We start from the raw sequence: 26,103 nt of genomic DNA on the forward strand, positions 1-26,103 counted from the left end.
CCTCCCCAGGCTTCAGGTGCATTTTAGCCTAGGGGCAGGGAAGATCTTCCAAATTTGCATTCTCATTACACTACCCTGCTCCCTTTGGGGGTCTCCAATAGTCTCATTTCACCTCTGGGCACTCAGATTTGGTCTGAATTAGTCTGCTTGCTAAATAGTTGATAGTAACTTATAAGAATTGACTTAAGACTAGGTTAATTGGATTATTATCTTAAGGATGGATCTCAGACTTCCTATGAGTGGAAGTAATGTCATACCTGATGTAGTAATCACCAATATTTGGCCATGGATTTGTTCTCAGTTTCTGCCATCAGGTTAGTGGGAAAGCATTGTTTCACTAGTTTTTGTTAGGGATTGAACCACTTGCCTGGGGGCCCTGCCTCTGAAGTGCTTGGTGCTAAGCACTAATAATTATCAACATTACTTATGGAAAGAGGTATCCACTAACCTCTTAACAAGAATCACAGCATTTTAGATGTAGAATGGGCCTCTAAAACAACCTATAATCCTAAGGACTCTTTCCTGCAAAAAAAAAACAAAACCTTCCAAGTTCTCCTTGAAAATCTTCCAGGAGGGCAAGTCTACCATGTCCCCATGTAGCCTACTGGGCATTTTTTTCCTGAGCATGATTATTCCCCTTTGTAATTCCATCCATAGCTTCTCGTTCTGCCTTTTAGAACCAACTAGAACAAGCTTCATCCCTCTTCCACATGATAGGCCTCCAAATACTTGAAGACAGCCATCATGCTGCTCCTGAATCTTCTCTCTCTCCCTCCCTCTCTTTGAAGAAAATAATTACTTTGTGCTAGACCACTCCTTCACTGTGTTGTTTCTTAGCTTTTATGCCAGCTTTGATATCATCCAATAACATCTTCCTCAGATATCTTATCATGGTGCAGAGGTCATTCATGAAGGTTATGCCAAAGGAGCACAAGTTCTAGCAGATATGACTTAGTGGGAAGGACTTTGCATATTGATTCAGTGATGAACTGTTGTCTAAGGACCAGCCTAGCCAAGGACAAAAGATGTATATTACTAAGTTGGCCACAGCATAATGAACTTTCTGGCCATGGTGATTCGTGAAGACCACTACCAACTTATAGAGGATTTATTTTGCATAGGTGAAAGTAGTCCCTATATCAATTAAATCAGTGGTCCTGGAGGTATTTTTGGTCCCTTAACTCTTGACTCTTTGAACTAGAAATGTTCTTCCCTTTTTAGCCCTTAGATTTGTTACCTTTCTCCTTGGGGCCTTGATTTTTTTTTTTTGTAAGCCATTAGGTGGTGCAATGGCTAGGGTACTGGACTTGGAGTTACGAAGACCTGAATTCAGTTGTAGCCTCTAATACTTATTAGCTATGTGATTTTGGGCAAGTCATTTAACCTCTATCTACCTCAGTTTCTTTATCTGTAAAATGGGGATAATAATAGCATCTACTTCTCAGGTGGTTGTGAGAATAAGAGAGGATATTTGTAAAGTACTTTGCAAACCTTAAAGCATTACATAAATTGTTATTGTCATAACAATAATGACAAAATAACTATTATTATTATTACTGTTATTATTACTATATGACATGTATCCTAGATTCTAGAGACCATGCAGGCTCTTGACAAAGACACCTTTCTACTGGTTTCTGATATATGCCTAATCCCTTCGATCCTGGGTCTTCATTGACTTGTTGTGACATGACAATAATACTGTCTAGTTTTAAAGGCCAGTTGCTTTTATTCTTCTCCCCAGTTCTTCCCTTAGGTCAGTTACTATTCTAAGCCCCACAGAACATTTTATATTGATGTATGCTATTCAAATGGCAGAAATTCACGGGAAAAAAGAAAAACAGCAAAAACCTTGACACATGTTTCATGCAAAGTATGATCCCAAGTTAATCACTGTCCCCTTTCTGAGTCCTTTTATGTTGGAAGAGCTTAAGAATAAGGATCTGTGAAACTACCCTGTGAATGACAATTTCCCAAATAGCCAGTGTGCAGATATTAATTGCATAATATAAGACTGAAACTTTCAAGGTCCCAGGAGGCATAGAATATAGCTTTTTTTTTTTGGAGGGTAATTGGGGTTAAGTGGCTTGCCCAAGTCACAAGGCTAGTTTTTGTGTTAAGTGTCGGAGGTAGGATTTGAACTCAGGTCCTCCTGACTCCAGGGCCAGTGCTCTATTCACTGTGCCATCTAGCCACCCCTATATAGATTTTGACACAATTGCCATGGCTATATGAATAGCCCCATGTTGCAACAGTGTCAAGATAATCAGCAGAGTCACAAGGTGGGTATGGGCCTATAGAATCATGTTCATTCTTAGTAGTGTTTCCTGAATGGAACCAGCCTTGATGATATTTGCTATGATATTTCAGTAGATCTCTGCTCTTGTCAATATGGCTATCCCTTCCAGTGATGTAGATCACATTGCCTCCATGCTGTCTCATTCTGTTCAATTTTTATTCTGTGTTCTACTATGTGTGAATCCTCCACCCATCATACTCAGAAACTTCCTTTGACTTTCTCTGATATTCCCAGGTTATCAGAGCATAATGGCTGCCAGTTGGCTATTCTTAATGCTCATTACTTGATCAATCTCTGGTACCATCCTTTTTTTTTTTTTGGAGGGCAATTGGGGTTAAGCGACTTGCCCAAGGTCACAGGCTAGTTGTGTGTGTGTGTGTGTGTGTGTGTGTGTGTGTGTTAAGTGTCTGAGGCCATATTTGAACTCAGGTCCTCCTGACCCCAGGGCCGGTGCTCTATTCACTTCGCTATCTAGCCACCCCCTGGTACCATCTTTTACTCTGTTTCTCTTGTGCAATTATTTATTGGTGGTGCTTTATAGACTACTTAGGCCCACTATTTGCTTCTCTTTTACTTTTTGGGTGAACCTCAACTTTTAATTTTGTGCTATTCCATGACTGCACTCATGAAACATCACCAGATGAATATTGTTATTAAAAGTATGTACCTTTGATTAAAGAAAAAACTACAGGTTATAAAAAGCACTGCACAAGTTCCCAAAGATAATCCAGCCCACTCTCTTGCTCATTGTCCATGAACATTGTCTGTCCATGATATTTGTTAACTCTACAAGTGGTCCATCCATCTCACAGGCAGATAATACTCTAGACAACAGACATTTTTCATTCACTTGGTTTTTATAGGGTGGATATTTAGGCCATACAATTCTGAATATTCATGAGTCTCATTTAGGAGGTTACATGGAACACATAGAAGTCCTCCCCCTTTTTTTTGAACTCTGCAGTGTAAATCCTGCAAAATGTTGGAAATACATTTTAGTGAGCATATGCCTCACTTGAAATTAATAATGGGAAGTAGCTAGGCTCTGATATATTTATAATTAATTATCAAAGGATTATCTAACAAATTTAATGCATGATTTCAAGGAATCATGTATGATTTTGACCTATCTTTGTTGGAGAGACTTAGAAAAGCCAATAATTTGCTCTACTCAGTTCTAAGGTTCTACAATTAAAATCTCTTTTATTTATATTAGCCTCTATTGGTGGTGGTACAGTGTATAGAGCGGTTGACCTGGAGTCAGGAAAACATCTTAGTGAGTTTAAATATGGTCTCAGATTACTAACTGTGTGATCTTGGCCAAGTCACTTAACCCTGTTTGCCTCAGTTCATCATCTGTAAAATGTGCTGGAGGAGGAAATGGCAAATCACTCTTGTATCTCTGCCACGAAAACCCTGAATAGGGACAAGGAGACTAAGGCATGAAAAACAACTAAACAATCTAGTCACGAGAGTCTAAATGAATAAAAACCAAAAGAAAAATTGATTCTACATATCCTGGCAAATTAAAGCTTATTACCGACTTACAGTTTTATTTTATTTTTTTGATCTTAGAAACCGTAATTTATATGATGGTCAGGGGAGCTCTTGAAAAGTCAAGACTGTACAGTTCATTGCATCAAAAAACATAACAAAACAACCCCCAAAAACCCAAACCCATGATTAGAAAGCTCTTAATTCCCATGAAGCACAGGGTGGAAGTTATTCTGTGCTCTCATGTTGACACATACTTGATTCCTAAATTATTGACTACATTCAGGCTATTAAGAAACTGCTTTTGTTATTTATTATTTATGTAGCACCAGATATGTATATGATATTTCACAGCTATTGAGGTCTCTAAAGACCTGACAATCACAGAATGGTGATATATGAACTCCGACCACTTAAAAAATAAAAGCAAAAAACAAACCAACCCCTTGTTTAGAGAATGACTTCCCCCGCCTCAAAGCCCCAGATACATGAAAATCTTGGACAATTGCATGTATCATTAAAAGAAAAGAGTGATTGAACTTGATTAGAGATATTTGCTATCAGCATGAGGTGCCAAAGCAATACAAAAAGAAGTAAAGTAATGAGTGTTTTCTTTCAGATTGGAGAGGTTTTTCCCTTGCTTTGCATTGCCATCTCTTTGAGAAGGCCACAAGCAGTTTTGTTTGAAAGACATTTTGTAGTCTATGTCCCCTTTTAGGAAAGGCAGAGCACCAGGGGGTTGGAGGAGGCAACATTTGAAGCCATAAGAAAATTACATTTTGAAAAAGTCATTTGATTCCTACAGCAGTGCTGCCCTGTTCCTTGCATTCTCAAGGCAGCAAATGGATTTTATTGGAATACCATCCACGTGCAGCCTGCTGCTAAGAATAAAAAGGCACTTTCTGGTAACTATGCAATGTGGAGGGAAAAGATTTGGCAAGGCATTGAAATGGTGACAATAGCAGATCTTAGTGTGTATAGTTGAACATATGGTGAGCTTCAGAGAAGAAACAAGTGACTTTGTGTGGGTGACATTTAAAAAAAAAATCTTTATTTCAGTTGGCAGGGAAAAACCAATGGGAACATCTGCAACAGCTAGCCAACAGGAAGAAAAGGCCAGGGAGTCTGAGAAGCAGGTAGAAGCAACGTCCCAGAGTGTGGCCCACAGCCCATCCCCGTCTCCAGCCTCAAGTAAGTTATGGTTAATACTGAGACTTAATAAGATGCCACCCTATCAGTTAATTCTATCCACCTGAATAGAGGCTAACCTGCTGGGAAATATAAGGGGATGGGGAAAACACCTTTACATATTAATTCTGGTTGTGTTTTTGTTTTTGTTTTTACCTGCATTGAGTCTCCTTTGTGGCAAACTACAGAGAAGACATGAAATGGCTTTTTGGGAGATTGATATTATACCACACAAATTCCTTTTAAAACATTGTCTTCTTTTTCATGTAATCCTTGTATTTTATAATTTGTCTCTTTCTTTGGAATTCAATATTCATTTATTTACTATGATGTACTCTTTCAAGAGTAGTACATATTATAAATATTATATAATGGTCTAAATTAGTTTACCAGTATTAAATGGTTTAGTTTGGAAAAAAAAAAACTCAGTCACCCCTCCCCAATAATAACTGACATTTCTGTTAGTCACTCAGGTATCATATATTAAGTGCTTACGATTAGCCAGATACAGTGCTAAGTGTGGGGATGCAAAGAAAGGAAAGAGACAGTCCTACTCTCAAGGAGCTCACAGTCTAATGGCAGATTTGATGTGTAAATAACCATAAACAAATGTGATTTCTACAAGATAAAGGGAGGTTGTGGTTGTGGTTGTGGTTTGTCCTTCATTCTCAAAGAGGGCCATGACATCAGGAAGCTGATCCCATGACTTACGAGTGAATTGGATTTAAGTGAGAGTGGGCTGTGTAAGGTCACCAACCCCACTTTCTCCTCCAGAGCCACCTAGGTCCAGTGGACAGATATAGATCAGGACAACTGGAGATGGCTCAGGATGTAGTGTGAAAACTTGCCCTTTATAAACTAAGATCTTTCCAAGTCCTCATTTTGACTGAGGCAATACCCATTCAGTGATTAAGCCTGTTTAAGAAGTTAGGAAATGTACGTCATCTTTCAAAGAAACCAAACCAAACTACTTGTCATGGGCTTCTGAATAATAATTGGCCAGGACCCCATGACAAGTGTGGTTTTTTTTTTTTTGAAAGTTGACTTATATTTCCAAGAAGTGTTATGCAGTTCAAATGAGTTTTATGCTATCTCATGTATGTCTAAGAACCTTGTGAAACAGGGAGAGTACAATTTTTTATCATAGGAGGCAATGCAGCATAGTGGATAGATGCTTGACCTGGAATCAAGATCAAGGTTTAGATTCTGCCTCTGATATTACCAGCAGTGTGACCTTAAGGCACAAGACATATGAGAGATAACCAACAGAGGAAAGGTACCAGCATTAAGGGGGACTGGAAAAGGCTTCTTGCAGAAGGTAGGACTTTAGCTGAGGCTTGAAAGAAGCCAGGGAAGCCAGGGAGTAGAGATGAGGACAGAACGAATGCCAGATATGGGAGGCAACTAATGAAAATGTTAAGTTGAGAGATGGTGTTGTTGTGTGTGAGGAGCTACAAGGAAGCCAATGTCATTATATTGCAGAGTACAGAGTAAGGAAATATAGTATAAGAATACTGTAAAGGTAGGAAGGAACCAGGTTATACAGGACTTTATAACCTCACAGGTAATTTTATATTTCACCTTGGAGACAAGAGGGAGCCACTGGAGTTGGTTGAATTCAAGAGGTGACATGGTATAATGGTCAGACTTGTACTTCAGGAAGATCATTTTGACAGCCGAATATAGGATGGACTGGAGTTGAAAGAGAATTAATGCAGGGAGAACAATCAGCTGGCTACTGAAATGCTTCAGGCATGAGGTGATGGGGGCCTGGGCCAAGACGGTAGCACTGCCAGAAGAGAGAAAGGGGAATATACAAGAGATGTAATGAAGGCAATTCATGGCACATTGGATAAGAGTACTAGGCCTGGAGTCAGGATGACTTGAGTTCAAATCCAACCTTATATACTTAAACTTTGTTTGATCCCAAGCAAGTCAACCTTTGGTTTCCTCAATTTCCTCAACTATAAAATAGAGGTAATAATAGCATCTACCTCCCAGGGTTGTCATGAACATCAAATGCACTATTATTTGTAAAAAGCACTTACCTGCTATATAGCACCATATAAATGCATATTCCATTTTCTCTTTCCATGAAAGTAGAAACAACAAGACTTGGCAACTGGTTGGCAACTGGTGACTCTGAGCAGCCCTCTCTCACTTAAATCCAATTCACTTGGATTAGAGGGGAGATAGAATGAAGGGTCAAGGATGACACTTGCGTTGTGGGCTTGGGTGACTGGGAGGAGGGTAGTGCCTTTGACAGTAATGGGAAAGTGAAGAAGAGATAAGTGTTTGAAGGGAAAGATAATGAGCTCAGTTTGGGACGCACTGAATTTAAGACATCTAAGAGACATCTTGATTTGAGTTATCCCATAGGCAATTGGAGATGCAAGACCAGAGGTCAGAAGAAAAGTTAGGGCTGAACAAGTAGATCTGAGAATCACTAGCATGGAGATGATAGTTTGGATGGGAGGTAATGAGCTCACCAAGTGAAATAGTATAGAGAAAAAGGAGAAGAAGGGCCAGAACAGAGCTTTGAGGACATCCATACTTAGCAGGCATAGCCTGGATGAAGATCCCGGAAAGGAGGCGAGAACAGTATCACAAAAACCTAGAGGAGTTGTATCTGAAGGAGAAGAGAGTGATCGAAACTATCAAAGCCTGCAGGGAGGTCAGGAAGGACGAAGATTGAGAAAAGATCATTAAATTTGCCAATTAAGACATCATGGGCAGCTTCAGAGAGAACATTTTTCAATGGAATAATGCATTTGGAAGCCAGACTACAGAGAGTTAAAAAGAGAATGGGAGGAAAGGATGTGATGAACAGCAGTGAGGCATTGAGTGTAGACAGTCTTGTTAAGGAGTTTAGTTACAAAATTGAGAAGGGAGTTTGTTTGAGGGAGGTAGAAAAAAGGGAGTGGTCTGTCTGTAGAGGACCAAGAATGGGGTTGAGTAGTGGCAGCCCAGGGTCAGAATAACTGAGATGGGGAATGAATAATGGGTTGGCAGTCTGCTAATGATTGATGAATGAATTCAGGTAGGTTATCATTATTCACTGAGGCTCAGCCTGGGGGTGCTGTAGGCCCAGGGCTTTAGAGAACAGTGGGTAGGAAAGCACTGACTACGTGCTGGACACTTGCTAAATGCTAGAGGTACTATCCTGAGCTCTGTACCAAGTGCTTTCTCTTATTTGAAGCCTCTAACCACCCTGTGCTTAACTGAGGCTTACAGAAGTGAAATGATTTGTAAATGGGCATGTAACTCATAAGTATTTGTTTCCTGACTCTGGGTCCAACACTATCCACTATGCCAGATCTCTGAAAAAGAAAACAAACCCTAAGCAATCTTGAAATCTGCTTCTTCTTATTGATTGAAAGAGTAAGGCAGAAATAAATTATCTGGGGCAGTTAGGTGGTACAATGAATAGAGCACTGGTCCTAGAGTCAGGAGGACCTGAGTTCAAATCAGGCCTCAGACGCATAACACTTGCTAGCTGTGTGACCTTAGACAAATCACTTAACCCCAATTGCTCTACCTTTCCCCTCCAAAAAAAGACAAAAATACAAAACAAAAAAAAAGAAAGAAAGAAACTGTTTTAGGTGCCACAGTACTGAGTTTCTAGTCTCCACTGCATATATCTGGACCCCATCTTGCTTTTAGATGTATTATATTACACTTGGAAGAGTAAAATATCGGGCATGTAAGACATTCAGATTGGGCCATGTGGAGTAGTACAGTGGCATCTCATACCTTACATTGAGATAAATTATTTTGTGTTTCCCAGATGAAATTCAAAATGTTTTCTCAAAGCTTGTGATCTTCTATGCTAAGAGGTTCTGGGATATATGGGATATATGTGGAGCCCCAGGAGGTTTGTGGCCAGATTTCAGGGGATTTATGAACTTGGGTGGAAAAGAAATTATCCTTTTTTTTTTCTTACTGACCCAACTAAAATTTAGCACTTCATTCAATTACTTAAAAACATTTTCTTTTGAAAAGGGGCTTATATACTTCAACAAAATACCCAAAGCATCCATGACATAAGAAAGATTGAGAACTCCTGCCCTAGGCAATCTTTTCTCTGCATGTCCAGGGCCAGACAATATTGTGCCTCTCCCATCTTTTCCATCATTTGCTGTGTTGAACAGTCTTGGGTCTGCACTTCCAGGATTTATCTGGAATCCACCGTAGCCTCTCAGAAAATGGAATGAGAACAATCAGAGAATTTCTTAGAATGTGCTTGTTTTTTTAAAACTTTTCACAGAAATCATGAAGTGCTAAAGCCCCAATCAGGTCGGTGAGTACAAAATAAATGTAGGATCTTACTGAGAACAGCAGGCTTGGTTGAAATCACTCAGGAATGGACATTTTTCATAAAAGAGAGGCTTTTATGTTTTATGTAAGTTTGTCAGCTGTGACAAACAGTGTTTCAAATATGTTTCTGTCCTGGCCTTTTCAGAGAGTGGAGAGGGTAATGTTTTTGATGAGGTAGGCCAAGTAATTTCTGAAAACAATCAATTTAGGCCTCATGACGAATTTAAGCCTGTTCAAATTAGTGCCGTTACAAAAAGTACAAATTCTAGAAGCTCAGGAGAGAGTATGAGTCATAGGTCCAGTGGAAAATGACTTGTAGTGGGCTCTTTATGATTGCCTAACGGCTCTATGCTGGAAGGACACCGGGAATTGAAATCAAAGATAAGAGAGAGACAGGCTAAGTATTCAATGGATGTAAATATATTAATGGACATTATTTAAGGAAGATGCTTTTTAAGGCAAATTTGTTTTCTTTAAAATTTTTTATTCCTTAAAAATCCAGTTAAGGAAAATCTCTTTTTGTTCTTTTAATGATCACTAATAAACATTTTGTCATGGTCTGGTGGATAGAGAGCTGACCTGGAAGCAGGAAGACATGGGTTCTGAGTTCAGTCTTTGAGACATACTGACCATGTGACCTTCAGCAAGTTACTTAACTTCTCAGTGACCCAGGCAACTTTCTAAAACTCTAAAGTTGCAGAGCAGGTAGCTGTACAGGGAGAGGAGATTTTTAGGAGGTGGGATGTAGGAGTGATGGAGGGTGTGATTTATAACAAAGAAATCACAGGGTCAATTAAAAAACATCTAGCAATTCCTGAAGTCATAGAGGACTAAATTGAAAGGTGTAGCATTAAAGTTCTTTTCTTTCTAAGATTTTCTTTACTTTTTGGTTACATTTTGAGTTTTAGTCTTCCTCCTTCACTCCCAACCATGCATTAGAGAAGGCCAACTCTGATATAGATGTATTCTCTGGAGGCAGATAGCATTTTCCTTCATAAGTCCTTCATAGTTGATTTGACTGTTTATCTTACACAGAATAGCTTAGTCATTCATAACTAATCCTTGAATAATATTGCTGTTACTGTATACAATGTTCTCTTGCTTTTGCTTTTTTTTCATTCTGTGAAAGTTTCTTTCCTCAGGAGGATAGATAATTTTTTTGGGGGTTTTAAAACTAGTAATTGTAGATACAATGAAATCATTCATAAATAATATTGAGGCAATGAGATATCATGAAAAATACTGGGCTAGAAACATATTTGGAACAGTGTTTGTCACAGTTGACAAACTTACGTAAAGCATAAACAGCTTCTTTTATGAAAAGTGTCCATTCCTGAGAAATTTCAGCCAAGCCTGCTGGAGTGAATTCTAGTCCAGCCCCTGCTTCTCTCCAGCTTTTGGTGAACTGCTCACCGTGCTTTCCATTGGGTCTTGAACAGAATAGGTGCATAATTAATTAATTGTGTTAAATGAATGAGCAATACCTCCTAGCCTCACTTTCTTCTTTGGTAAAATGAGGGGGTTGGTTGATTGATCTCTATGGTTATTTTTAGCTTGAAAATTTTCTGCTTCTCTAATTCCAAAAGTGTTTTGAAGAGCTGGGAGGAGCAGTAATGTTTGTCTTCAGTCATCCACATTAATTCATTCCAAAGGATGGGTGCACATGACAAGATTTTTTGCAACCACTCCATATTGGGTTTTTGCCCAAACCTTTTGTTTCTTGTGAATTTACACATGGCAGATTAGAGAGGAAGTACCTAGTTTGCATGACTAACCTTTTTTTCTTGGTCAAAATAGTTTGCTTGCCCAGTGCTGCCTGGTGCTTTCACACTGAAAACAAATGATACCGGCTTTGATGCCCATCTCTCTATTATTTTATCCATTTCTTCCTCTAGTGTGGTCTCCCCTAGCCCACTTGGTCTTCCTTGCTACTCATCCAGTGCTCTTTTGAACCCCATACAACATTCTCAGTTTCCCCCCTTCTTCCTTTCTGATCTTTTAGATGCCTAACCTTCAGATGAACAGATAATATTTGGCTTCATGAGGAAGTTGTTTGGGGGGATGCGGTCATAGGATGACAGAACCTATGATCACAAATTTAGAGCAGGAATGAACCTCAGAGGCCACCTAATCCAGTCATCTCACGTTTCAGAGGTTAAATGTCATGGCCAGAATTACACAGATAATAATTCACACAGACCTAGAGTTTGAACCCAGGTGATACTGGAAGAAGAACACTGGGTTCCCGATACATGGTTTTGTCCATTTAGGTTTAAGTTAGACACCCCATATATGGAATCATAGCATTACAGGATTTTGACCTGGAAGAGACCTTAGAGCTCTAACTCTGGTGTCTTGTAGAGGAGAGCAATGAAACCTAGATAAATGGTTTACCCAGAGTCACATAGTAAATAAGAGAGTTGGGATTCAAGGCCAGGTCCCTTGATTTCAAATTCAGTAATCTTCTCACTTCACAGAGAGTATGGGACAAAAGGAGGACATTTGGTAATAGTCAATTCTCTTGGCAAACAAATTATTTCATTGCTTTAACAGCAAATATGTCCTCATGAAAGAACTTAGTGTTTCTATAGCAGAATTGAATTAAATGTTATATCAGGTAGATATTGTTTGACTAGTTGAATACTCCAAAAAATTTAGGTTGTCATCCCTGTGGATGCTCCCTACATTCACACAGATTTATAGCTTAGTACAGTGGTGTCAGACTCATAGAAACGTGGCCATACCAAGGATCCCTGCAAGCCACATATTGACATAGAAAATCACATATTAACATCATCTATGTTCAATTGCATTTTTATTTACTTTGTTTACTATTTCCCAATTAACATTTTAATCTTTTCCATTCCATTCTGGAGTCTCTGGGATTTTTGCCTTAGCAGATCTTCTCTATGACTTTCTACGAGTTTAAAAAAGCATCAGCTTGACAGTCCTTTTGTGATGAGCTCCTTCAAGCTTAGTTGGCCAGACCTCAGATACAGCTACAGAAAATCCATTGATGTGCTGTAGTTAAAGGCTATTCATTTTAGTAGGATCTGAAAGAACTTGTACCTCACTGGTGTACAGCCTTTGAGAACCTCCACCTCAGTTTGAGCCACCAGAATCAGACTTTAGTGGAGACATTAATGAAATATATAAAGCTGATAGACTGTTGGTTAGCTCTTTCTATTGACTTGCAAATAGTGTTGTTGGAATAGCCAATATAGTCTTTGGCTGCTTCGTGACTTTAGACAATGGAAGTAATAATCCCACTGCACTTCAAACTGGTTAATTCAAACCATATTTATGAATTGCTTACCATGTTCCATGTTTTGTGCAAGGTTATCAGGGATATACATGAAAACATAAAAGTCCCTTTTAGATTATATTCTGATGAAGGATAGCAGTATTTATGAAAATGCAAAATATATACAACTTCATTGCAGAGTATGGGAGGCATGAAGAGCTTGGGGAGTCAGGAAAGACTTCTTGTGGGAGCTGGCACCTGGACAATATTTTGAAGAGCATTCAGACTTCTGAAAGGTCAGAGGAGGGAGAGAAAGCATTCTAGGAATTGAGGCAAGAAATAGAATGTCACATAAGGAAATTGGTGAATAGATCATTTCTGTTGGAATGTAGTTATCAGAAAGGAGTGATGTGGAATAAACCCAGAAAGATAAGTTGGAGCTGGGTTATGAGGGACTTTAAATGAGAAACAGAGAGTTTGCACTCTATCCTGAAGGCAATAAGGAATTACTGAGCAAGGGAACCACCTAGACATACCATAGCTGGAAAAGTGTGTCCAGTTGTGAGTATGACAGCTGGAGAAGGACATTGACAATGCAGAGAGCATCCAAAGGACTGTGGTCAGTAAGGTGAGGATCTGGAAAGCATACCACATGAAAAAATGCTCTATTTGAAAGAGTTGTCCTCAGATAGTTAAGATATGACCATGTGGATAGGGTATTAGACTTAACTTTATCATTCCAGAGATCAGAAATAGGGCCAGTGTGTGGGAGCTGCAGGTAGGTAGTTTTTCAATTAATATAAGGAATAACGTTTTAATGGTTCGAACTATAGAACAAGAGAATGGATGATCTCTTCAGGTCCTAGATTTCTCACAGTATAAGTATTCAGGGAGACACTGTATAGCCAATTGCCAGGGATTTTGTAGAAAAGATTCTTACATTGGGAAGGAAGATGAAGCAGACAACTTCTAAGGTCCCTTTGTGTACTTGGAATATAAGAAACATACTTTACAAACCTATACTTTCGTTAATGTAGGTACACTGGCCACAGGAGATAATTATGACACTTCTGTGACTTAGTAGAAGATATTCAAAAGTTATTGGGACAAAACAATTTATTACCTTGGTGCTAGCTTTTAATAAGACTATCTCAATTTGGCTAGACTTAGACTGTCTGTCTATCATTGGACTTGGATTCAAGACCTTCCCACCTTAGTAGAATTGGCCAAGCTTTTGTTTACCTGGTCTAGCCTTGGAGATCTCAGGATTAAATCTATTCCACGATTAGGTACCAGGAGTGGACTTTAATCCTATACATGACATTAAAAAATCCATTCATGTTAAGATTCAGTGGTAGCTCAATAGATTGACTTTATTTGTTGGGATAGGAAAATTAATTTTTTGAAGATTTGATACTTATTAAACTCACATGAATATATATATATATGGAAAAAATAGCTTTAAATAAGGAATAGAACACTAGATGAGGTTAAAAGACACGGATAACTTTCCTGTATTCTCCATAGATTTCTTTGATTAACATGAGGTTGATGACTTCATTGTTTCAATAGCACAGTCTGGTTACCTTGAAAAGTGCATATGATGCAGTCTTCCATCTCCTGCTTTATAAGAAAGTGAGGATTTAGAACTCCTAGGGTGCTTAGAAAAGGAAGCTATACATATTATTCAGTCATTAATTCAACACCTATTTTTGGAAAGACTGCTCTGTGCAAGGCACTACACTAGGTACTATAGGGGCTATAGAAACAGAGTCCTTGCTCCCAAATAGCTTCTAACATGGTGGCAGGATTGTGCTCAGACCGGGATAGTGCCATTAGAGGAATGCAAATCAAGTGCAACGAAATTTCTTAGCAAGGAAATATCACATCTGATTGAAGGGGATGAAGAAGAGGCCTAGTAAGGGAAGTTGCATTTGAAATGAACTCTGAAGGATGTATAGCATTTAGAGAAGCAGTGGTGGGCAGGGCCTTTCAGATGGGGAAACCTGAGTGGATGGGGGAAGCACAGAAGCAGAAAATCATACGATTTATTCTAGAAATAACTGGTAGTCAGAATGTGTGATGTTGATTAGGGAAAAGTAGGAAATATGGCTGGAAAATTAGATTTTGTCCAGATCCCGAGTGCCATTGAGTTTGGATTTACTCCATTAGGCAGTGGAATGTATGCCACTACAGGCTTCTGGGGAGAGCATTCACATAATCAGGGCTAAGCTTTATAAGATTAACCTGTCAGCAGTATGTCAGATGGAAGAAAAGAAGGCACAGAGACCAGTTAGGAAATAATTGCAATACTCCAAGCAAGTAGTAATGAAGGTTTGAGCTAAAGCAGTTGAAAAAAGAAAGGAAAGAAAGGAGGGTGCAAATATGAGAGATAAAATGCAATTATGAGGCAGCTGGGTGGTTTAGTGGACAGAGTGTTGGACCCAGAGTCAGGAAGACCTGAGTTTAAATTCTGCTTTGGACCCTTCAGTGGCTGTCACTTTGGTCAAATCATTAAACCTCTCTGACTCAATTTTCTCATCGGTAAAATAGAACCTATCTTACAAGGTTGTTGTAAAGCTCAAGTGAGATCTGATTTATAGAGCATATTACAAACCTAAAAATACTTTTTAAATGTTAGCTATTATTAATCACTTAGTTATTAATAAAGTCTTTTTGAAAAAGGAAAAAAACCTCAAAATTTAGACCAGTATCCTACACCACATAGCAAAATAAACTCAAAATGGTTAAGGGAAAAAATAGAATCTTAATAATATTTATGGGTTTTGTCACTACATTTGAACATATTTTGTGTCTCTTTTATTTGGAAATCTATTCTATAGTTTTTAAACCTTAACAGGGAATGAATTGGTTTTGTATGACATTAAAACTTTACGTTTCACATTTAAGTAAATTGGCTAAATCAGTCAGCACTGTGCGTGCGTGCGTGTGTGTGTGTGTGTGTGTGTGTGTGTGTGTGTCTTTGGAACTCAGGGATTTTTAGAAATTTAAGAGACCTTAGGGATAATCTTCATTTTTATATATGAGATGATTGTCATTTGATGTGACTATCATTGAGATGTTATGCAGTGGGTTATAGTGTCAAAAATAAAACCTTAATTCCTAGTCTACTTTTTTTTTTACTAGTTTAAGATGCTGCCTCTTATGTGTATAACTCTCATCTGATGACCATATAAACTAAATAAATTTTAGCACAGTGAATTTGACAGTTTTCTTTTACCTATTCTTTTTTGAAGATAATGGTTGGGATCTAGGTTTTTTGCTTTCAATGAAATTGTAATATAAAGGATTCACTACCTCCTTTGACCTGGACCCTAACTTTATTAAAGTTGCCCAAGGTTGCATTAGCTTTTTCAGCAGTCATATCATATACTAGGATCATATTAAATTTCTTATTGATATTCTACCCATGATCCAAGGACCAGGTTACATACTACCTTCTCCATGAAGCATTTTATGAATCATAGATCACAGCAAATTAAGCTTAAACAAACATCTCACACCATATGCCACAGTAAGCTCTAATGAATATATGACTTATAGTAGAAATAAAAAATCACATCATAAACACTTTAGAGGATAATGGAAGAAAATGCCTTCCTCAACTCTGAATCAGGAAAGACTTCTTGACCAAAGAAAAGAGGATGTCAGGAGATAAGCAGTTTTGATTACATAAAATTAAAATTCTTTGACCAAACCAAATGAATACACCAAAATCAGAAGAGAACTAGTTAACTAAGATTTTATTTTTCCATTAACTCTCCCTGATAAAAGCTTACTATCTAAGATATATAGCGAAATGATTCAAATATGTAAGAACAAGAGCCACTTCCCAATAGATAAATGGTCAAAAGATGTTCTCTAGTTCTCAGGGGAAGAAAATCATGCTGTTGACAACCACATGAAAAGTCCATATAACTATTAAAAAAATAAATTACAAGAACTATGAAGTTCTGCCTTATACTCATTAAATTAGCAAATGATAAAAATAGAAAATGACAATTTTTAGAGGGGATGTAGGAGGATAGGTACACTGATGCTACAATTTGGTAGTTATTCTGGAAAAGAATATGGAACTATGCTAAAAAACAAAGGAGACACTTAACTGTGCATAGCTTTTGACACAGAGATACGACTATTAGACATATACTCCAAAGAGATCATTGAAAGAGAAGAAAAAAAACCCAGAATACATAAAAAATATTTGTAGCAATCCCCTTTATTGTAGAGAAATGGAAACCATAGGGTTGCCTACATATTGGGGAATGACTAAACAAATTATGGTAAATGAATATAATAGAATATTATTGCATCATAAGAAATGATAAAAGAGATGGATTCATAGAAACCTAGGAAGATTTGAATGGACTGTTGCAGAGTGAAGTGAGCAGAACCAGTAGAACAGTTTATATGTTGACTACAATACTGAAAGGGAAAACAACTTTCAAAGCCTTTAGAACTCTCATCAATGCTCTTCCTTCTCCCTTCAATCTCTTACTTTCCTGAGCTTCCTTCAAGTCTCAGCTCAAACCTTATCTTGTGCAGATGGATTTTCCCAGTTCTTCCAATAAGTAGTAGCTTCCTTTTTGATATTATTGATTAAGTTGTTTTATTTGACTTTGACATTATCTACTCTTTACATATCATATATGCATATATAATACATACATATAATACATAGATTGCTATCCCATTAGAATGTGAACTCTTAGAGGGTAAGGACTGATTTTGTCTGTCAATTTTTATCACAGTGTTGATACATAGTAAGTACTTATTAATTTTTTAAAATATTGACTGACAGTGTAACTACCAACCATGATTCTAGAGAATTGTAAAAGAAACATGCTTCCTTTTTTTTTTTGATAGTGAGATGACAGACTAGAGATTAGAATGATATACATATATATATGTATATATATATATATATATTCAGATGTGGCCAATATATGGACTATATTAATATGTTACAAATTAAGGCTTTTATTTCTGGAGGGGAAAAGAGTACTCCTGATAATGATGGAAAGAGAAAAAAAAGAAGGAAGGAAGCAAAGAATGTATGTAAAACACTTAAAATGCAGAGAAGAAAACAGGAAGAGATTCAGAGGGAAACACAGACAATTGGGACAGCTTTTGGAACTAATATACTGAATTTAATACATACTTAAAATGAACAAAATGAAACAACCAAAACCCAAAACAAGTTATACATAATCAGATTAATATTTGTATATAAAATATTATTTTTCTTCTTTATGTGAAAATGTTTATATTTGTTGGTGTCTGTCAAATTCAGAATGACAAAAATTTAAAATTAAAAGATGACAGATCATAGAATGCTAACCCTGGGAAGAAATTTTATAGATCAATTAGTTCAACCTCATAGTTTTTCAGATGACTAAACTGAGTTCCAAAGAAGAGAAATGATTTTTACCAAGGGCATGCTGATCTAGTCACAGAGTCAGGATTTAAACCCAAATCTTATGACACCAAATCGAAAGCTTATTCCCTTATATCATTTTGTCTTCCCTTCAACTGAAAATGCTTTCTCCAGCATCTGATTTTATGTCCTTTTGTAGTTCTATTATGGACTTATATTCTAGTTTGTTTTACTTAGGTAATTAACCATATAAATATTTTATCTCACACTAGGTCATAAGATCCATTATGGGAGGGACTCTAGCTTATCTATTTTTGTATGGTCCTCAACATTTAGCACATTTTATCGCACATGATGGATGTTTAATAATTGTCTGAGTCCTTAGTCACGATTTGGCATTAGTGAAAATTTCAATGAGTCATGAACTTAGAATTGAAAGGACTATCAGAAGTCATCTAGTCAAGTTTCCTACACAGTATAGAATATTCTCCTATAGAAGTCCTGAAATTTGATCATCCAGTCTCTGTCTGAATACCTCTAGTGATAGAAAACTCACTCCTTTCAAAAGCAACCTGCTCAATATTTGGGTGGTCTAGTTACTGTAAAATCCCTCCTTTAGTTGACCTGAAAACAGGCTCCTTCAAAGTTTTACCCCTTTCTCTTAGTTTTTGCTTCTAGGACAACATAGAACAAATATTTGAAAACAGTATCATGTCTCCTCTTATCCTTCCTTTCTCCAGGCTAAACAGCTTCAGTTCCTCATATGACATGTTTTCTAACAGTTTATTTTCCTAGACACCCTTGCTGGAAGCAATCTAGATTGCCCGTTATTAAAAATAGTATGTCCAGATGTGAACTTGACACTGTGGCCTGACCATCTTAGAGTTCAATGGGGTCACTATTGTAGAAATTCTACTTCTATTAATGCAGGTTCATTGCATTTGCTTTTATACTAGCTCTATCAAGTTATTGCATTTTAAGTCTATGATTAAATAAAACCGTCAATTTTTTACATGAATTCTGGTAAAACCAAGCCAAGTCTTCAACACTGAGTACATGTCCAATTGATATTTTGCTTCTCTAGTAAGAGAAAACAAGTCTGTTCCCTCTTATACATGACAGTCTGTCTAATATTTCAAGACAGCTGTAATATTTCCCCTTAGTTTTCTCTTGTCCAGGCTGTTCTTTCTATGATGCAGATCATAAAAGCATCTTATCACAGGAGTTTATTTTCATCCATGTTAAATTTCTTCTTGCTATTCTCAGCCCAACATTCCAGCCTGTCACGATGGTTTTGAAAATATTCCCATTCACTTCTTAGCTTTCCCTCCCAGCTTTGTGTATTGCAAATCCTCTCAGCAGATCTTTTTTTTATTTTTCAGCACTTGACACATTGATCGGTATATAGCAGGCACTTTATAAGAGTTTCTGGATTCACCAGTTAATTGATTAATGCAAGGTGTTAAAGGTGGTGAATGGATTTGACTTCCTGTTCATATTAGGTCTGGCAAAATTGGGATCTCAGCACTATAAAATACACAGGGAGAGCATGCCTTTATTATCTCTATGTCCTTCACCCTAATACCATGGTATACATTTGAACTGGAGTCTCAAAAAGTAATTTTATTTGCAAAATAGAGTATAGATTGATGCAAAACCCCAGGCTTCCAATTGCTCTTTTAGGTTTCAGTATAAATCAGCTCTCTTGAGCATGGCCTTGTCACTTTGATGACATCTCCTTATTGCTTAGGCTCCCCAGTGGTGATCTGTGCTTCAGGCTTACCCCAACCTTGACCTAACCTATGAATCGGTAGAATTAGTTAGTTCATTAAATATTTCTCTAACTCATTGTCAGAGACAATTGGGACAGCTCTTGGAAGTAACATGTGGAATTTAGTACATATTTAAAAAAGCACAAAAACAAAATGCCAAATAAATTATACACAATCAAATTTATGATATACAATCCCTGTCCCAGAGCTACTATAGGATGGCACAAAAGGATAATGAATCACTACCACCACATGATTGGTGGTGAGCCAAAACATTCTGTCACCCCCACTGAGGACATTTCTGAGCCATTGGGATAGATATTATTTAGAATGAATTTTAATCAGTGAGACCTCTGAAGGAGAGCACTGTCAATTAACCCAGAATTGCCATCAAATGTCCTTTCTGTATAAAATATTTTTAGCCTTTAGTCAACAAAGCCTCCACTTTTATGGTCCCCAGAAGGAGAAATTTATAGCTTGAGACTAATGGACATCCGTTTGTTTCCAAAAGATAACATCATTGGATTATATTAACTTTTAATTGGGAATGACATAAATTATAATACATTGTTCTACTTTGCAGATCATACCATATTATGTTATCAATGATTGTAACCCAAATAGAATCTGATTCTCTGCTACACAGTTGAACAAATATTTGATTGTAATATGACCCTTTGAGTTTATGTGAAGTGGATCCCTAAAAATTGACTTAGTTCAGATTGCTACTAAACCTATCAAGTCCAAGGAAACTTGTAATTGGGTGATATTCTATTGAACTAAGAGTAAATCAACCACTTTAGGAAATGTGTGACTGTTTTTGGCCACTCAGTTGCTTTAGGATTAGTAAATTATCACTCCAATGTACTATGGAACAATTTTACATATATTCATAATACATATATATATGCACATGCATTACATATATATTTATACACACATGTATATACATATGTATTTGTGTCTAATGGTAGCCATCTTCTAGGGTGGAGGAGAGGAAGGAAAAAAAGGAAAAAAAGAAATTTACATAACTTTATTATGTATTTAAAAGGAATAGCAAGTTGTACATAATAGATCTGAAGTTTCATATGCAATCATCTTTTTTTATTATACTAGGTTATGGAAATTGTGGTTTTATGTCATAAATTAAAAATAAAATAAATTAATAAAAAGTATATTGCTTATAATGCCTACTTTCTTGTAAGAGTTAATATTGTTGCCTTAGAATATTTGATTTCTGGGTGGTTTTACTAAACACAGAACTGGTCTTGGAGTCAGAAAAACATGAATTCATGTCCCATCTCTGCTGAATATTGGCTATGTGACCCTAGGAAAGGTCCTTAACCTCTCTAAACGACTCCAGACATGGCAAAGTAGATGGCAACCTGTATTGAAATCGGAAGTTTCCTCATTAGAGTGTCCCCTATACCAGGGACAGTCCCTCTTCCTTTAAACAACTATCAGTCCTTAAAAGCATGGGTGTACTAGTGGGAAGGTAGGATTACCATGTGATTTTTTTTTAGATCCTTTATAGTCCCTTGATTCAAAAGGGAGACACAAGTGGTTAAATGAATAAACAATTCACTCAAAGCCAGTAATCCCAGATTCTAATCCTAGCCATGTTCATGAATTTGTGTTACTGAACATTAAAATCATCAAGTCAATATACATTTATTAGGCACCTATTGTATGCCATGCACTAAGGATACAAAAAAAAGGGCACAAAGAGTCCTTGCCATCACTGAGTCCCATTCTAATGGGGGAGACAACATGCAAACAACTATGTAGATACGTTATATATCCAGTATAATGTAAGGCAATCTCAGAGGAAAAACACTAGAGAGAGTAAGGGTGGGGGAAATGAGAAATGGTCTCTGGTACAAGGCTAGATTTAAACTGAGACTTAAAGGAAGCCAGGAGTTAGCAATGGGAAGGAGAGCATTTTGGGGATGGTGGACAACATCAGTTCATTTAGTTCAGCAAATAGATTAAGAACCTACTGTGGGTGGAACACCCTTGGAAAGACTAAGGGCGTGACATTGTTTTGACTGTCTCTGAACTTTTAGTAAAGTAGGGAGATATGACAATGTACACAAATGGCTATAATACCAAGTAATTCATCAAAGATACACAGGAGAGGAGCAAATAAAAGTATCATCTGAAGTACAAGGGAGGAGAAGGTTATTACAAGTTCTTGTCATCTTCCCATTCTGCTGGGGAAGTCTTCACATGCTTGGGGGTTTGAGACCTCTTGGTTAGCCTTGACCCAGTTTAGTCCATCTGCCAGAATGGTTTATGGAAGGCGTGGCTTCTTTGCATGCCACAGCTTCTTGCAGGTACAGGTGAGAACTGAGTGAATCAGGTGGACACAAAAGGTGGACACCAAAGGTGGAAAGCAGGACCTCAGAATAGAAGTACTAGTCTTCCCTGAGCAAAGAGATAATTAGGGAGGGGGCGGCCAGGTAGCACAGCGAGTAAGAGCACCGGCTCCAGTGTTGAGAAGACCTGGAGATGGAATCCCGGGCTCAAACACTTAGCACCCACCCAGAAACACCTGGCCTGTGTAACCTTGAGCAAGTTACTTAACCCTGATTGCTTTAAAAAAAAGAGATAATTAGGGAAATTGTTCTTGGTAAATTGTTCCAGTCATGTTCAACTCTCTGTGACTCCATTTGGTATTTTCTTGGCAAAGATACTATAGTGGTTTGCCATTTTCTTCTCCAGCTCATTTTACAGATGAGGAACTGAGGCAAACAGGGATAAGTGATTTTTGCAGGGTCATATAGGTAGTAAGTATCTGAGGCTGGACTTGAACTCCAGGTTCCACACTCTATGCACTGTGCCATCTAGCTACCTGACATGAAAGACAAAATCCTGTAGACCTAAAAGATGAAGAGCTCTTGTTTGACAACTCAGAAGGTATCACATTAACATCCAGCTCTGAGTGAAACAAGGTTGGCAAATGAAGGCCAGCTTACTGAAGTCAGAGCTGGATAAATGTTTTTCTGGAATGATCACCATGAAGGGGATCACTGTGGAGCTGAAATAGATTTTGCAATCAAAAGTAATCTAGTTAACAAGCTTGTATTCCTCCCAAAAGGAATGAATGACAAGCGCATGATAATGTGACTGCCACTTGCAAGAAATCATCACACTAGCATCATCAGTGCCTATGTTCCCACCATGAAAAACCCTGATGAGGTCAAAGAAAAATGTGGTGAAAACCTGGAGACCCTTATCACCAATGTACCAAAAGAGGACAAGCTTATAATTCTGGGTGACTTGAATTTTAGAGTAAACACAGAATACCAGACATGTCAGGGAATCCTAGGAAGGAATAGAAACAGCAATAGCAACGGTCACTTACTACTGAAGACTTATGCATCTCATAACTTTTTCATCATCAGTACTATCTTCTGTTCCTAAATACATTAAAACTTCATGGATTCACCCTCGCATCAAACATTGGCATTTAATAGATTGTGTCATAGTAAGGAGAAGAGACAGATAGAATGTGAGAGTGATGAAGGCAATATATGGCACAAAGTTCTGGACTGTTCATAGACTTAATCCTCTCCAAGGTAAATATTCACATTCAATAAAAGCAGGAGCCCCAAGGCAAGACATTTACCAGAAGATTTAATGTTAAGAGATTAGAGTGCTTCTCTAAGCAGGAACAGTTCATTGCTAAGGTGGAGGGAAAGCCGTTGGTAACAGTGGAGCAGAAAAGGAGTGGACAACTTTCAGAGATTTTGTGTACAGCATCACATTTACTCTTCTGGGCCAGACCATTTGTAAACATCAAGATGGGTTTGATGAAAATGATGGGCAAATTTAGAAGCTACTAAATGAAAAACAAGAACTCCACAGGGTTTATAAGAAGGATAGATAGTTCATCAATCTCTAAGAAGGCAGCATTTAACTCCATTAAAAGTAAAGTACAAGTGAAATTTAGGGAGATGCAGGATTCCTGGTCCGGTAAGAAGGCAGATGAAATTCAGTTTTACTTTGATAGTAACAATCCTGAGCACTTTTATAATGCCCTGAAGTCTATTTATGGGCCAAAGACCTATGGTGCATCTCAACTCCCCAGTGCTGATGGAGCCACATTGATTAGTGATAGGGACATGATCCTGGAGAGATGGACTGAATACTCCCATAAAGTTCTTAACAGATCATCATCAATCAATGCTGAAACCAATGACCATTTACCTTAGGTTGAAGTCATTCCCTCTCTACCCAAGCTTCCCACTGAAGAAAAGGTTTTGAACACCATTAGGTTCCTCCTGTGTGACTCGTTCTATTCTAGCTGATATTTACAAGGCAGGGGGTTCACTGCTCACACAAAAGCTGATGGTAATTTTCTGGGTTATATGACAAGAGGAGGTCATTGGCTATGAGTTCAAGCATGCTTTCATTATCCATCTCTATAAAGGTAAAGGCTCACAGGTGGGGGGTGGGGGTGGGGAGGTCTTTCTCTTAGTCATTGTATTTGCCAAAAGTCCTCCTTAATAGGCTAAACCTTCACTGGTAAGATGGTCATCTACCTGAGAGCCAGCATGGTTTTAGAAACAGCCGAGCAATAGTTGATATAGTATTTGTTGCCTGAAAACTCCAGGAGAAATGCCAGGAGCAGAACAGTCAAACAGCCGAGCAATAGTTGATATAGTATTTGTTGCCTGAAAACTCCAGGAGAAATGCCAGGAGCAGAACAGTGATCTGAACACAATGTTTATCAATCTTACCAAGGCCTTTGATATTATCTGTGGTGAGGGCTTGTGGAAAATCATGGCAAAATGTTGTTGCCTGGAGAATTTCATCCGTGTTGTGTACCCGTTTCATGGCAGTATGCTTGCCCAGGTTCTGGATAATGGATAATGCTCTCATGCTTTCCCAGCCACCAATGGAGTGAAGCAGGGCTGTGTGCTTACTTACTCCCATGCTTTTTAACATGGTGTTTTCAGTGATATTGACAGATACCTTCACGGAGGATGAAAATGGCATCAAGGTCAGCTACCACACTGATGGTAAATTGTTTAACTTGAAAAGGCTACAGGCAAAGACTCAAGTGGAGGAAGAGTTGGTGCCTGATTTTTTTGTTAGCATATGATTGTGCTCTCAATGCTGCCTTTGAGATGGAAATGCAACAAAGCATGAATTGATGCTCTGCAGTTTCTGCTAATTTTGGCCTAACACTTAACATCAAGAAAATGCAGGTTTTCCACTAGCCAACACCACATCATCCATACATAGAACCATTGGTTATAGCAAATTGAAAAGTATTTAATGCTATGGATAAGTTCATTTACTTTGGCAGTATACTTTCCAGGGATGTACATGATGAGGTTGATTCAAACATCACCAGAGCTAGCTCAGTTTTGGGGAGGCTCCAAAGAAAAGTGTAGGAGAGAAGTATGAGACTGCCTACCAAACTGAAGGTTGTGTTGACCTCATTGTTATATGCTTGTGAAACCTGGACAGTCTACCAGTGCCACGCCAGGGAACAGAATGGCTTCCATTTGAATTGTCTTAGGAAGATTCTGAAGATTATCTGGCAAGATAAGGTACCAGACACTGGGGCCCTTGCTCAAACTAAACTGCCAAGCATTCAAAGTCTGCTTCAGAGAGCACAGCCCCAATGGACTGGCAACATTGTTCGAATGCCAAAAGTACTCTTGCCTAAAAGACTACTTTACAGAGAAATCACACAAGGCAATTGTTCACAGGGAGGCCAAAAGAAACGATACACCGACACTTTCAAATCTCTTTGAAGAACTTTGGAATCAATTGTGAAACACAGGAGACTCTGCCCCACATGCATTCCCACACCAAAGAAGGTGCTATGCTTTATGAGCAAAGTAGAATTGAAATAACTCAAAAGAAATGTGAGATGTGCAAATTTACAGACATCTCCACTCCAAATGTTCATGTGGACTATTTGTGTACAACTTGCCGTAGTCTTTTAAGCTCATATTGGTCTGAGCAGCCATAGTTTGACACAGTACACCTTGACCCCAAACTAGTGAAGTCATTTTGATACTCTTCAAGAATGAAGGACAACATCCAACTAACTAACCATTTGTGAAGGGATCTGAGAGGCCACATAGTTCGGTTCCCTCATTTTGCATGAAGGTCCAAGGTGAACCTTGAGAAGTTTACCCTTTATCCTACTACCTCTAAAATTACTGTTGTTTTGATTGGGCAGTTGCCTTGAATGTCCACGTGACAGAACCTGGTTTAAGAATTTATTAATCCAGGGGCAGCTAGGTGGTGCAGTGAATAGAACACTGGCCCTGGAGTCAGGAGGACCTGAGTTCAAATTCGGCCTCAGACACTTTAACACTTACTAGCCGTGTGACCTTGGACAAGTCACTTAACCCAAATTGCCCAG

General features: G+C 38.1%; 1 protein-coding gene across 1 annotated transcript in view; it reads left to right on the forward strand.

Moving 5' to 3' along the window:
* LOC138170116 (lipoxygenase homology domain-containing protein 1-like) overlaps window positions 1-26,103 on the forward strand; it is a 657,842-nt gene that overhangs the window by 109,352 nt on the left and 522,387 nt on the right. The window contains exon 16 of the mRNA XM_069099511.1: window positions 4,853-4,984. Coding sequence (XP_068955612.1) covers window positions 4,853-4,984 — 132 coding nt within the window. The remainder of the gene's footprint in view (window positions 1-4,852; window positions 4,985-26,103) is intronic.

The sequence above is a fragment of the Petaurus breviceps genome, unplaced genomic scaffold (genome assembly GCF_028583685.1).
Source record: "Petaurus breviceps papuanus isolate PSGF00001 unplaced genomic scaffold, PetGlider_PUasm1.0 38, whole genome shotgun sequence".
Lineage (NCBI taxonomy): Eukaryota > Metazoa > Chordata > Mammalia > Diprotodontia > Petauridae > Petaurus > Petaurus breviceps.